The sequence below is a fragment of the Struthio camelus genome, chromosome 6 (genome assembly GCF_040807025.1).
Source record: "Struthio camelus isolate bStrCam1 chromosome 6, bStrCam1.hap1, whole genome shotgun sequence".
NCBI lineage: Eukaryota > Metazoa > Chordata > Aves > Struthioniformes > Struthionidae > Struthio > Struthio camelus.
The window spans coordinates 45,810,917-45,826,417 of NC_090947.1; the positions used below are offsets into that span (position 1 = coordinate 45,810,917).

General features: G+C 38.7%; 1 protein-coding gene across 24 annotated transcripts in view; it reads left to right on the forward strand.

Moving 5' to 3' along the window:
• GPD2 (glycerol-3-phosphate dehydrogenase 2) overlaps positions 1-15,501 on the forward strand; it is a 142,732-nt gene that overhangs the window by 16,729 nt on the left and 110,502 nt on the right. For 16 of the 24 annotated variants that reach the window (XR_011142032.1, XR_011142033.1, XR_011142030.1 and 13 more), the window contains 5 exons: positions 4,157-4,264; positions 5,699-5,870; positions 9,935-10,059; positions 11,023-11,120; positions 12,252-12,415. Coding sequence is in view for 10 of the 24 variants with exons in the window: in XM_068949424.1 (XP_068805525.1) it covers positions 4,157-4,264; positions 5,699-5,870; positions 9,935-10,059; positions 11,023-11,120; positions 12,252-12,415 (667 nt within the window). In the remaining 14 variants the exon portion in view is untranslated. The remainder of the gene's footprint in view (positions 1-4,156; positions 4,265-5,698; positions 5,871-9,934; positions 10,060-11,022; positions 11,121-12,251; positions 12,416-15,501) is intronic. The other 8 variants (XR_011142040.1, XR_011142041.1, XM_068949425.1 and 5 more) reach the window with 1 other exon arrangement.

Below are 15,501 nucleotides of genomic sequence, written 5' to 3' on the forward strand. Positions count from 1 at the left end.
TCTTCATCACAAGATTTTACAATCTGGCCTCATTACTGTCAAAATGGTAACTTCAGAGCTTTAAATAATAAGTGAAGGAGTTAGAAGGGAAAACAGATCTGGCTGATAAAGGTGGCCCTGTAACTAACTTGTTACATATATATAGTATTCCAGAATTCAGAGAATTCTCCATTTTCTGTCATTATTGGATTGTCATTATGAATTTCCTGAGCAAGATTAAAAAAACAAATCTTGAGAGAATTTGATCATAATGTCAAAATGAAATACCAATTGTCTCCTATTTCTGAACCTATTGCAATGTGTAGAGTCAGTCTACAAAGGATCTATGAAAGTGTCCAGCATATGTATAAGCAAATGGATCTGTCAAGTGAACAGCATGTTGTTTTCATGTTGTGCTAACTTGCACATTTCCCATGTGATGTCCCTTAAAGCTGCTGCCTTAAACACCTAATATAGGGCAGCAGGTGGAACGTAACTGGAGGGATTGACACAAAGGAGGACAGTCCATTTGTAGTGTTGACATATCTAAGCTGTGGGCATGTCCCCCAGCCCAAGTGTCCTCTTTTTAATAATGCCTGCCAATCAAATATATGCTGGGGCAAAGATCTTGTCTTCCAGTGCCAGGGAAGGATGTTGCCCCAAGACGTGCACTAATTGGCTACACGTTGTAAGAAATCTGTGGTTATTTCAAGAACAGGATCCATCCCATAAGACAGGAAGATAATTCAAGTAAACTAGCATGCTCACTTTTTTCCCCATGTTCTGAAGTATTTCCTCCCTCGCTCTGATTCTGGATGTCTGTGCTATGTATGGTTAGCACCTGGAACTTGGGGTGCCCTGATACAGAAAATTGAAACTTCTGCAGCAGTTAGCCTCGATTTTATTAAAGACATCAGTTGGTCAGTAGTCTTAAACACACAATATAGTTGATTTATTTTACTTTGTTTTCTGTGTTCATTCAGCAGGCGTTAGATCCATCTGTGAAACACTTGTTTGTCCGGGGTAATTCCAAGGGAAAACCTAAAGGATTTTGGACTTATGTATGTTTTAATTGATATATAATATCCACACACATATATATAGAGTGTGTGTACATTTTATTTGTATATGCTGACATTTTGGAGCATACTCTTGCAACAGCAATTGAGGCAATATAACCAAATAATATGTATCTGTGTATACATATGCAGACATAAAACAGCTTAGTAAATTGCTCCTATTGTGTGTTGTTTTTTGACACACACGGTCCCTGCTGAGAAAAGGGAGGATGGGAACACGTTGAAATGGCAGAGCTCTAGCTGAAATTAATTCATAAGCTGATAGATGAATGTTGCACTTGTCCTGTATGGTGACCGGATCACTGGGATATTTACTGAAGTAGTAAGGTGGGTTCACTTAATAGCATGCTGTAAGGGAACAAGTAGAAATGACACTAATTCAAGCAAAATCTCTTTCCATAAACACACAGTAGTTGTTCTTTCATATTGAATAACTGTTAGCCTGAAGGAAGTTGGTTGAGCATTCTGTGTAGCCTTATTGACTTGGGCTGCTGAGGGCAAAGGGCTAGATTGAAAAGAAAAATCTTTTTTTCAGGGAAAAGGAAACATTTGGAGGACTCCTTACAGCTGGTAGTGCAAGCGTGTGAAGCAACTAGTCCCTTCTGAACTACTTTCAGATAAATGCAATTCTTTCTCTCTCTTTTTTTGTTGCTGTTATTGAATAAAGATGATGAATTTGACTTTGCAAACCTACCTGGAGATTTATGCTAGCTAAATTAACAAGATTGCTTGCTTATGGATTACTAGATCACTTTATAACTTCACCGTTGAATTCAAACTGCCAAACTAAATTTCTTCTTGCTAAGAGTGTAATCAAAAGCATTCAAGGAACTCTTGCCTGAGAAACTGAAGATATAAACAGCAATTGCTTATTTCAGTAAACATATGTGTTCACTGCCAAACTAATCACGTTATTGCAGATTGGATCCCGGTATGCAGCTCTTCAGTCTCACATTTAATTGACAGCAAGATGAATCATATCTGTAGCAGTTCCTAGTGTACTAATCACTGTGTGTGTATAGCAGTTTCTAGTGTGCTCGTCTCTGCTCTTGCTGTACCAGTGGCTATCTACTTGGGCCTCTGGTCTGCGTTTTACTGTGAACCATTCGAAGTAGATAATGCTTTAAAAAAATAGTTAAATCAACTGATGTTAGTATTTCTTCAGCTTTGAATTTTGTTTTTTCTAGTATTTTCATACTTTTCTGAAGTTAAATCGAATTCTATGAAATTTGTTGATTCGTCTTGCTGAAGAAGGTGTGTTTGGAAGTTTAATGCAAAACAAATTTTTGAGGTGATATATATATATATATATATAAAATTTTTTTTTAAGTTTTAAAAAAAGCTGACTGTACCCAGTTGAATTTGAATATACTTGTAGCTTCATCTTGTATATGTTTTGGTTGATCAGTCTTTCAAATTTAATTCTTGTCACTGTTCTCTGCTAGTCACGTGGCGGTATTTAGGGAAACTAGGAAATTGGAATCGGTTGTTGTCTGTTTATAGTCTCTGTAATTATACAACACTAAAAAGCATGCTTAACGCAACCAATTGCTGAATTAAAAACGGAGAGAAAGTAGGAAGCCAAACAGTGACACTGGCTATTATCTTGCCTATGCAGCTGGGAAATCTGTGGTGTTGTCAGTTTTCGGATATTCAGGGGAAAACCCCTGCCTTTCATGAGCTGTTCTTCCGACCCCCTGTTGGGGGGAGCCCGCTGACCTGTGGCCCGAGGCGATCGCGGGGCGCTCCTTCCAGGAGCAAGGGCAGGAGAAGCCCGCGCGCAGCGGAGGAGGAGGGAGCAGAGAGAAACGGCACCCAGTTCTCGGCTTTTTCCTCCTCTTCGCTGCAATTCCACAAGAAAACACTTGGATGGAGCTGCATCGCAGGGTAGTGCTTTGGGAGGTTTAAACGTTTCTGCTGCTGCCGGAGACAAGTAAGCAGGGGCAGGGGCACGAGACAAAAGTCAGTGGGAACGTGTGGAATTTGTTGGTCAGAAAAGTTATGTAAAAATGGCATTTCTTCAAAGTGCCAAGATTTCATACCTCGTTTGGTGAACATTGCTCCCTCCGACGTGTTTACATACTAATATGTGGCAGCTGGCAAAGAATAGAATTGAGAGGCTAACCAAGATTCACCGGTAGTCGTCATTTGGCTTAGCCTTTCTGGGATCTCTGTGCGTTGCGTAACTCCTTGAACTCCGGGGTTTGCAGCACGCATGTCCCTACTTGAGGATTGCAGTGAATTTAAACAAATTTTACATTGAGAATTAGTAAAAACATTTCACTCATAATACTGCTGAAGAGCGAGCTAATAATTTTGGGTGAAATTACTTGGGACGTATGAACCATTGAAGCTGAGTTTAGGCTTCCTTTGCATGGCCCTGCCGGCTGTTGATTTACAGCGGATGAGTTGCAAGAATCACTCGGACCCTTAACCCACAAGGACTGGTTACACGGCTCTTTATGGCAACCAGTGAATGACTTGCTTAAGAAAACTGCACTGTTTGGCTAGATATCTCAAGGAAAACCATTCAGCCATGGAGGTGAACAGATGGCTTGCGAGTGACTGAGCTACCTTTTGTCAGTCAAGCTATTTTAGATGTAGCAGGTGTATGTTTCTTTTCCATTGCGAATGCTAGGAAAAGTGGTTTGAGTTCTTGAAACCTGAAGGTGGCTTATGTTAACACATAGCTTTTCATAACTGCGGTGGTCTAGAAGCATGTATTTGGGGAACTCAGCATGACAGCCAGCAGTGATAATGCATTGAGGCAGGGTAAACAATTTTTGCGCTTGTTCCTGTTCACATCACGGGACTGCGCTTAGGTGTTTCGATAGTGTTGTAACTCACAGTTAACAGTGCAAAAGACAATAAAATTATTTCTATAACTGAACAGCTCATATAATTCAGTTTATCCAAAGGAATTTTGGAAGTTAAGATATAAATGATAGAAATCCCTCACCGGTGTCAACTACTGTGAATTATAAGCTGTCGATGGAAAGAGGTTAGACAAATAGCAGATTGTTTTAGAGGATTGTAAGAAGGTATTGTAAGAGGATTGTTAAGAAGGTATTTGCATTATTTACTTTTTCCCTTTCCAGGAGATCTACGCACAAGCCACGTTACATCAGTTAAATTACCATTTGGACAAAAGAATGGATTATGCTGAGACCTTAGAGGCTACCGAGTTTAAACAATTATTTTCTCGGGTGAAAAGTGTGCACTTATAATTGCAACATGGGTATTCTAGCTCACTGGCGAGCACCTTAACTGTCCTCCTTAAGGTCAAGTGTCCAGGCTTACGAATTATTTATGCAGAGGTTTTTGTCTTCCAGATGCACTTGTATACAAGTGATTGCTCTGTGGCGAGACAGGTCCTTTACATCTTGGGGCAGGGGAGGAACAGTGTTAAGCAAAGTTCCAGTTTTGTGCAGAACGAAAGGCAAAGGTGAATGAGAATTTGAGGAAAAGAGAAGGAGCTGGGACAAAAAGCAAAGCTGGAGCTGAAAGCAGGGAGAAAGCAAGCATAACTGTTGTGGTTTGGCATCTTATCTAACTAAATAATTATGATACCTGGCTATAGCCCATTGTGCATACAATTAGTATAATGACCCTGCAGAAGGGCTTTAGAACCCACAACGATAGCTCTGGTAACATAGATCATGAAGTATATGGGTAGGGCTTGGGGGGATTCCTGTGACTGTAAAAGTTTTCAGAAGGTTTTTCTGTTCAGATTGCTGTTGACTGACCAGAACCTTCAGAAACTAGTTAAAACCTTGAAACTTAAAGCCATGGTCCATGTTAATGGCCTGAGTAAGCACGTCAGCCTTTCTCCCTAGCGTCGCTAAACTGAGAGCAGAGGTGGCTCACGGAGTATCTATTGGGCAGTGTGCTAGAGACAGTTATATCCTCAAAGCCTTCAAGTAAAATCTGAACTTGTCTGGAAATTGCTATATCGCTAAGTTTTGTCACTCTAAAGAAAAATTGTATTTTAGCACAGTCTGATATAAATTCCTTTTGTTTTTAAGATTTCTTTTAAAAAAAAAAATCTGAAATAATATTTTGGAACTGTTTTGTTTGGTGTTTTTAGAATACCATCTCTGGCTGCGAACCATATGGTCTTATGAATCGGATCAGATATGAGCTTAGATGAATGCCATTGTGCAAGTAATCAATTTAAAATATAAAACAGACATTAATCTTATGTTTAGTGTTTAAAACAAAATAAGTTCTTTGGATTTTTGGTGAAGAGTTGAAAGCCGAACAAATTATGTGTACATTTATTAAAATACTTCTCAAGCATCCTGTCGCCTTCTACATAGAAGGCTATTTCTAAAAGTAATTATTACAGGTAATAGCCCTTGCATACAGTTTTATACTGAATTATGCAAGGTGAAGTAAGTGTATGCTGACCCTTAATGTTTTTAATGTTGTTTGTCACTGCTTAATGTTTTAATACAGTATTATTATTAGGTATGAAAAGTGACTTGGAATGTTTGAGTATATCTTTGTTTATAAAACGTGCTGGGAATTTTGTTGTATGTGTGCATATATAAATGTATAGCTGTATACATTATATATAAAAATGTATCTATTTATAAAATAAAGGTAGATCCCCATGTTTTGTTTTTTAATCTTTGTAGGACACTTTTGTGTATGTTCAAGCTGCAGAACCTGTGACTGTTCCAATAAAGAACTATTTTCCCACAAGAGAACAACAACTCTTGACACTACAGTCTACAAGTGAATTTGATGTTCTTGTTATAGGCGGAGGAGCAACAGGATGTGGCTGTGCTTTAGATGCAGTAACTAGAGGTGAGACTTGAAAATCAGCTGCATTTTTATTCTTGGGTTACACGGTTTATTATACGTTGATCAGACTGGTTTTTAAAGCTGCTTGAAAATAGAGAACGTGTACCCTGAATGCCTGGTTGTATAGCTTCGTCCTTTAGATGTCAGAAGCTAAAATGAGCTTGAAGGAGAAAACGGAGTTAGGTTTCATTGTTTTAGCATATTCTTTATTGTTTAGGTACTTGTACACAATTGTTCACATTAACATGACATAAGCTTTTTTGGTGGTTGCTCTGGAGTGGACTTTTTGTTAATTCTCCATTGCTTCTTACTCTGTGGCTTATGTGTACCCACATTCTGCTTGCTTGTGCAGGAGAACGTCTGCAGCAAAGATGACAAGACTTGCAGAGCGCTTTCAGCAAGGTTTTTTTGTTGGTTTTTAAGGGCCAGGCTAAGTGTGAATCCTAGATGAGGCACGGTGCCTCTCAAGCTCGTATTTCTTACAGCATGAGACATCTACAACTTCTGTTAATGCTTTATAGCTGCTCATTATACTGCAGCTGTAGAGAAGTCTGGATTTTTAGTGAAAGGTTTTAGTACCGTTCAGTCTGGCGATACTCACAGTGGCTCTGTGCTCCATTTTCTGCTCCCCTTTGAGGAATTAGCTGTGGCTTAAGAAGCCACTAGAAGCAGTGGAATAGCTCACTGGCTGCCTGCGTAGTCTTAACTTATGAAAAGCACAAGGTAAAATGAGTTTAAGCTAATGCTTTTTACCTGACTCCTGTGAGAGGATGAGGATGGGTATGCTGGTACGAGGTGGTGCCTGATAGACGTGTGGCAACTCATTCAGTCCCAGGCGTCAGTCCTGGGAAAAGCTGTGCTCAGGCCCAGCAGAGCTAGCGCCCACGCTGCCTGCCAGCCGCCTCGACGCTGGCCAACAGGGTCTCGACGGATTCGACACAGTTCTCAAAGACAGTAAGTTATTTTACAAGTTTAACAAAAAAGGAGCCCCAGATGGAGAGGTGAGACTGCATGAGTTTTTTTTCTGAAGGAAAAACTGTAATATCAACTCCTGTTCTGTTAGAATGCCATATTCCCCTGGAATATCATATATTTATCCATAATGTTACAGAAAAGATTGTAAAGAAAAGCTTTCCTTGGAATATGTTCTCTCCACTGTTTACACTAGAATCAGCCAATGAGAGAGAAAACCAACCTTCATTAGGTTTTTGTGCTTGTAAACTTTCTTTTTTTTCTGTTTTTGGAATAAAATTAAAAAAAAAATCCTACTTTTGTTATATTGTGGGGGGGGAAATATATATGTAAACCATATAGAAAAAGGATGAATATGCATTACCTGTAATAATTTCTATATTTTCTGATTATATCAGTAGATTTCTGAAGTGTGGAATATTCATAGGCATTTAGTTAATGAATTGTGTGTTTTTGCTGTTCATTCACAGAATTTCCTCTTTAATTTTTGCTTCACTTGACAGCAAATTTTACTTTTCATGTGTTTGATACGTTTGCGCCAAATTATTCCTGATTGTATCCATTAATCTTCAGTCACATTTGACAAAAATAAATTACTCTGATCTTTGAAAGTTACCGGTAATAATTAGATCTTTTTGGACATGAACGTTTTGGGAGACCAATAGATACTAAAATGTGCATTCAGCAAGCAATAACATAAAGACCCCTCAATATATTTGTGTGATACAGGGTGAAAGAAAGACCCAAGGGATAACTGATAACACAGATAATTCTCCTGTCCTTGGTCGCACATACTCCTGCTGTTGCCGTTAGCTTCAGTAACAGTATCGCAGAATTTCATTCATATCTTTGCCTTGCCTGCCTTATTTTAGAAAGGTGCCAAGGTTGGAGGGGATCTGTTATGCTAATTTTGGTAACACAGGTTGTCCTTCTAAGTACATTTTATGTAACTGAAAGACTGCCACGTAGTTGTCCTGCGGTGCTTATCTTAGTTGGGGTTACTTACGCTTGTTGCTGGAAGCCGATGGTGGCTGTCTTACAGGTACAGGTGCCTAATGATGTGGCCAGGCTTGTTGGCTGTATCTTATCGTGGAAAGGCATCTGTTTTGCACAGCTCCTCCCTTCGTCTAACCTGCATCACATAACGAGATATCCATCTCTTTCATAAAGACAATGCCAGCACTTTCCTCATATGAGGGACATCTGCAGTCAAAGTGACTGAAATACTGGGGTTTCACGGTGCCTTTTTATGGGGCACCATTCCTTCATCCACTGAAAGCTTTTCCCCCTCCTTCAGTGTACATAACTTGGGCAACAAAAGCATGCTAGCCTCTTTCCAGGAGTAGGTTTAGAATAAGCACCGCAATGCGAAGTGTTCATTATAAAGCCTTTGTGCTGTGGAGGTCTGCAGGCTCTTGCGAGCCGTGCAGGTATCCCTGACTTGGGCTAGTAAAACTGCCCGTGCATGGCCGTGTCATGGACGTGCATGAGCACACAGAAGTATGTGTGCATGTCTCTTAACTAACGTTTCCTGTGTATACGTGAGCCCTGCACCTGTATATGTGCCCTGCACCTGTATAAGGAGGATGTCTGCATGTTGCATGAGCGCTGTACTGTGTACGTAGTATGTTGTAGATTAATTTAAGATTTTTCACTGTGCTACCATTGTTAGATAAGTTGTTATATTTTGTATTAAAACTCGATTGTAAAATAATTTCATCTGTATAGCGGAATTCTATGTATAAGTGTGCATCATATTTTCCTTAACTATATTGGATCCAAATGTAAAGAAAAACTAAGTAATAGAAATGACTTCTGAAGGACCGCAAACCCCAGAAAGTCTGGTTAGTGACAATGGCCGTTATTAACAACTGCAGAAGCTGAGATTCTGTAGTTTATCCATTGATGTTTGTTGCGTGTTGGCAATATGCTGTTTGTTTAATTTTACTGGTAAAATGAGCGTGTGACAAATTCACATTCAGACAAAAATGCAAGTAATGAATGACAAGAGTAAATGTTGGAAGTGTTTATTCACTGGCTTCCCAATAAAATCAGAGGGAGTTAGCTTATCTTTGAAAATTGGAACTATAATTCTTAACTGTAGGTTTAAAGCCAGTATAGAGAGTATGCTTTTGGGTAGGCAGATTGCTTGTGATGAGATGCTGAGTATGTGCTTAACCCTGAAAGATGGGTCTGAATTGGAGTCAGTCAGGCTCTGGAGCTCTGGGCGTTCCTTCTTCACCTTGGGCTTGGTCAGTTCCCCTCCCCCCCCCCCCCTTTATTTTTCTGTGTTACTCCTTAAGTAGCTTTTTTTGGAAACATTAAGGAAAATTTCTGTATTCTTAATCTGTAAAATAAATAAGATTGAACTGGAGCCCTGGCTTTCCGTTGAAGTTCACTTTGGTTTTTTTTTTTTTTTGCTTTCAAATCTTCCTTCAACCACTTAAATGGTTCTTTCAGTGGGATAGTATTAGGGTTTGTTTGTGTTTTGGGTGGAATTTTTCTTTTGGATAAATGTTTGGAGAGCAGAATAATGCATGTGCATGGGTTCCCAAAGAGATTGTGGGGATGGTTTTAGACAGTTTGTCAGAATTTTGTGAGCTCTCCTGTGAGCCGCAAGCGCACCTCTGGCCGATTGTCCGTCGGCGTTGGGCTCCTCTTCACGTGAACTGTAAGAAGACAAAGATGACAGTTGTCTGCCTCTCTCTCGTGTGCTTGAACTGTTAATGTGATAGGCTTAGAGGACGTTGCAGCAAAGAGTTAAAAGTATTCATAAAAATATTCTGTTCCTGTTATGAATGCAAACTATAATCTGCTTGAGGGAGCATGGCCCCTATAATGTACTGTAATGCCTTTCTATTGTGAAATTTCCAGGTTTTAATGTGCTTCTGTTTAAGTTCTGTTTTGGCTTTTCCCCTAGGAGGAGGCTAAAATTTTTCATTACAATATAGACAGTGCACTGCACTTTGAATACAAAATTATCCATGTTCAGAGTAATTTTTCTTGTGATTGTCTCTACCCTAGAGAAGTGTCTTTAATGAATTACATACAAATTGTGTAATTTAAGAAGTTAATTTGGTTTTCTGGTAACACAGGACTAAAAACAGCCCTTCTAGAAAGAGATGATTTCTCATCAGGGACTAGCAGCAGGAGTACTAAATTGATCCACGGTGGAGTGAGGTATCTTCAGAAGGCCGTCATGAAGTTGGACTTTGAGCAGGTAATTGTTTATGCTGGTTGTTAAGCAAAAACTACTAGTAGACGCTTTCCCCTTTCCGTGTTATATCCAAGTTCTCTCTCTTTGTCCTTGACTGCCGTATTCCAGAACCACTGTGTATGGAAGATATTTTCCCCAGATGAGTTTTTTCAATTACGGAAAGTCAGTGCTGCTGCTTCTTGCTAAAGTCGCTTATAGTCAATCTAATTGCCACACCATGTGCACTGTGTATGTTGTTGGGAGGAAGGGCAGATGATTTCAGAATAAAAAGAGCTTCTTACTTCCTATTTGGTAGGAGTTTGGGGGAGGGAGTGCCTGTCCTATTTGTTCTGAAATGGGGAAAGAAAATACAGTAAGTGGATGACTGTATATAAATGTTTCAATGTATTTTTGTTAGTGTTGCTTTGGTCTGGTAGAAGCATGATGTTCTAGTTCAGAGAAATCAATTTGCTTCCTCATGGAAACATCTCTAAAACATTAATGTAGATATCACTGTAAAGGAAATAGTGATTTCTCAGGAAAAAAATTTCAAAAATACAAATATTTAGCTATAGAAATCAGCATCCATTTTTTTCCTAAACGAATTTGTATTATTGCTTCTGCATTTGCAGCTCAACATTAGTAGGGAACTTAATTGTGAGACTCAGAAAAGGAGTATTTTGGGATGAATTCTAAACTTTTTATGTGCCTTATGCCCATAGCGAAGAGCAACACCACTTATTGGGCTTTATGTTCAAATGAGAAAATAATTTGACTCACCTGCATGACACCCAAATGACTAACGAAACTAATTTACTTTAGAGGATTTCTGGGTAACTTTTGAATTTTTGAGCAAACTTCATTGTAGTATTTAAAGAATAGTAAAAATTATGTAAGATATTTGTCTTGAGCAGATTTTTTTTCATTAAATGTTCGACATTGTGACAGAATTGAATAACTTGGGATATATACACTTTTATTTTTCAGTACAAGATGGTGAAAGAAGCACTTCATGAGCGTGCAAATTTGCTTGAAATTGCTCCTCATTTATCAGCTCCTTTGCCTATAATGCTGCCTGTTTACAAGTAAGCTCTGCTATGATGCCTCTCCGTTAGCATTGCTTTTGACAAGCAAGCTATTTCCCTGGAGGAGTTTCTAGATGTCTCTTTTCAAGCATGTTTTTAAACCTGTCACAAGCTTTGTCCTCCAGGAGGTGAGAATTTGTTGCCACGTTGTAGAAGCGTGAAGTTCTCTTGTGGCACCAACCTACTAGCACTGCTGTCCAGTAGCACCTCTTGAACTTCAGCTTCTTTCAGTGGAGGTTTACCATTATGATGGATGGGGAGGGGAGCAGGTGTTGCAGCTGGCATGAATTTTCGTTCCCAGGAATATTATTCCCTATTCTTTCTCATACGTCCTTCTAGTCTTCAGCACATGCTATCACAGTGATCTTCGCAATGTACCTTTTTAGTCCTTACAGCCAGCAGTAACTCCTGTGCAGTAAGTCAGTGCATTTGCATTACCCAATACATGATAGTTTTCTACTGAGAGGATAATTATCTTCTGTCCCTTAAGAGAAAGGGAGAGGAAATAATTTCTTTAAATGGAGTGATTTGGGTTAGATTTTAGATCTCTAAGGACGGTTATTTACTAGAACAGACTACTTAGAGCATTCGGCTTTTTTTTTTTTTTTAATGTTCTGAGTGTATGGCCTTACCCCTGCCTTAATAGAGGGGACTTGAATAGCTGGTCATGTAGGTAAGTGGTGGACCGCGTTTATTTGATCCTGTTTGTACAGGAGACAGTCAAGACATGCAATTAAGGAACCATTTTTAGCTCTAGCACTTACAGCCTGGTGGTTCTTCCTTCAGCAAATAGCTTTAATTCTTTGTATTGCACTGAAGTACAGAACCCCAGTTTCTGATCCTAATTCTGGGATAACCTAAGCTGTGGATCAGCTTTACTTATTGCTGTGAGTAGACCCACGGATATCAGTAGACAACATTACACCACATTACGCATATTTATACGTTCATGGTATCACAATATAATGTATGATAGTACAAAAGTAAAACCAATGTAATACAACCTACTGTGGTACCTAACATTTATTGTTATAATATGTGATGTGTTATGTGATATATATGTGTGCATACTTTTTTTAAAATTAATTTTTTTATTGCATTTCAGTAGGCTTTTCTTTTCTTTTCTGGCAGATGGTGGCAGTTGCCATATTACTGGGCAGGAATAAAACTCTATGACCTTGTGGCAGGAAATCAGTGTCTGAAAAGCAGTTATGTCCTTAGCAAGTCAAGAGCCTTGGAGTACTTTCCAATGCTACGCAAAGACAAGCTTGTTGGTGCTATTGTCTACTATGATGGTATGTTCCGTTTCTGTGCTTTCTTTATTGTGCTGTATGTCAAGAAACACAAGTGTGCAGCTATAGATTATGTATGTAGACTCTAAAAAGGAAGAAAAACAATCTGAAGGATTAAACTTGCATCCTAATTTATATCGGCCAAATGCTTATTCTGCTCACTAAGGTAACTTATTGAATGCAGAAGAGAATATACCGTTTTCTTGGCTAGTAGGTATAGTGATGCGTGAAAGCAGTCTGATGGTTCTGGTGACTGTCTACAGCTTTCCAGTTTATATTACATGATTTTGAGCCTAGATTGGCTCTTTCTGAGCAAATACTACACATATGTGGTACTTGATGCTTCAGTTTGCTCTGTTTATAGAAGTTAAATATCCTCATGGCAGAGACTGAATAATACAAATGATTCCTAATCAGTTAATAATGAAATGTTGTTAGGTTTCTGAATCCTGTGTTTACTTCAGACTTAGCTTACCTTTTTAATAAAGCCAGTGTCCTTACTATAAAGTATACTATATAGAACACTTCTTGCAAGTGATTGGATTGAGCACTTCTCAGACTGAACAATTCTGACAAGGTATTGTAGGTAGGGAAAAAAAGTATGATCGTACTGGTAAATTAAATGGTTTGCTGTAGCACTTTTAGTATGAAAATAGTTTCAAACCTGTCCAGATGATTTGGCTTCCAGCTGTGATAACATTGGATTGAGTCAGGTCTGGATTGTTATGTGTTGGTGGTGGTGTGGTGTGTGTGTGTGTGTTTTTTTTTTTTTTTAATCACCCTCTACCCCGCCAGTAGGATGGGTCACTCTGAAGAGAGAACTTTCATTGTAATTATAATCAAACAGCAGATATTGCTATAAGGCTTGAATGCGTTCTGTTACAGCCTCTGTATTTAAAGGGTTCCAGATTCCTGAGGGGAAAAATGTCTCTAGCTCAAAGTTGTAATGTATTTAATCTATTGCATGGGATTCAGTTTTAGCTATATTTATGTGTGTAGCAGTTGCACAAAATCAGTGCCCGTGTTAGAGGGAGAAAACAAAGATGCTTTCTGGAAGCTTTTTAATGTTTATTTGAAAAAGAATGATGATTTGTAATAGAAATTAAATTACTGCAGTTGTCCAGAACAGCAATTTTCACGTTCAGAAGTGCTCACGTATCATGTTTGGGATTGTCACTCTTGTTTGTGATACAAGAGCAAGTAAGTTTTTTGTTCTGTTTGAATCCATACAGTAAGTTTAGTGGCAAGTCTCTGGCCTAGCTGTATATGTAGAGAATTCCCGAAACCTGGCTTAAAATTCTATGGATAGACGAGGCAACTTGAAAAGAAAATTGGACAATGATTAGTTGATTTCCTTAACGAATGACTACCTGGACATTTTGCTAATCCAAAATATTAGTGCTTTTGTTGATGCACAGGTGTCCTGAGTTTTATCCAAACTGCTATGTCTAGATACCTACCAACATCACGAGCTGCATCCCTAAACAGTCAGAGCTTAATTGTTCTGTAAACTGAACAGAGTTTCTACTTTAAAAAGTAATACTGTATTTTTAATAATACTGAATTTTGTACAAATTTTAGATGCTGAGAAGTTCACTGCTCTGTTTGAAGTGTATGCTGTCATAACTCTTTTCTTGGTGCACTTGGTTATGTCTGCATATCCAACATATAAAATTCAGATTTATATACTGTTTCACAGTGAGTTTAATTGGATCATTCCCCCCCCCCCCCAGTCTTCTTCCATTTCCCTTCCAGGAGAGAAAGGTTTTGGGTTTTTTGTTGTTTTTTGTTTTGGTAAAACTTTCCCAACAACCGGGCCAGCTTGGTGACTTCAAAATACCAAATATGTGCAGGACAGCAGGGCAAAAACGCCGTAGATTCCTTGCAGGCTTGGAGGAGCCCTCGACAGAATAAATAGCTTGAGTACTGATTTACTTCAGTAGTGGCACAGTTCTCGTTAGTTTTTATGCGAAGATGTAGTTTTTGACCTTTGGCAGCCAGAAAGGTCTTCACACGCAACTGATTATAGAGGTAGTTTTTTTTCCCTTTTTAGAACTACATTTACACTATTCATCAGCTTATCAATAGGTGCTTTTGTACAGGGAAGGAAGTAGAGAGGGACCCTTGTAACACAGTGGGCTCAGATGGTGCTTATGAGGCCTCTGGTGAAAGCACAACATGCCGATAATTGCAAGTTGTCTGGAATGGAGCTCAACATAATATTTATTCTTGTACACACATATACACACATACCTATATGCATAGGTTCTTATATGGAAAAAGTGTGAAATTTAAAGGGAAGACTTACATCTCCTATCAGAGATCAGTAAACGTTATCCTCTCTATTGTCTTATTTTAAGGAAATAGGAGGCTGTTTAGAAGCAAAATCTGATATGGGATCGTGGTAGTTTGAGACTGTGCCAAACCAAGGTGAAAACTTTGTATATTGTAACAAGAGCTGCTGCAAACAGCATACCTAAAAGTCATTCAGCTTTATTTTTTCATTATCATGAGCCATTTGTTCCCTTAAACAGCTTTAAGGTGTTGCAGGAGTATGTAAGAAAAAACAAGTGGTTAACTGTAATTATAAGCAGAACGCTCCTCTGAGAAGCGTAATCTATTGAAGTTTTGTTCTGATTAAATAGACAGTTTAGATGCACCACAGCTATTTACTCTTCCAGTGTTCTAAAGATACATGTTTAGAAAGTGAAGCTAGCCTTTAAGTTCCTTGGACAAAAAATGCTTTTAAGCTATGTTGCAGTATCTCTAAGAATTCAGCACCAAGATAAAAATGCAGTCTTTTGGAGGAAAACATCTGTGCAGCAATGCAATGCAAAATTCTGTGTATGACAAATACCTCTGGTTTTGTTTCCTTCCTGAGCAATAGGAAACAAACCCATACTTTATGTATTGTAAATACAGGAGGGCAAAAATAATTTAAAAAAAGTCTGAAATGTATGAAATAGTGAAGGGCAGTTTAAAGAAGACTGAGGTTTGTATAGTCACTCTGTTTATTCCTGTAAGTTTCATTAAAAACAGGTGCTGGTAGAGACTCTCATAACGTCCTTTCAGTGGAACAGCTGCCGTGC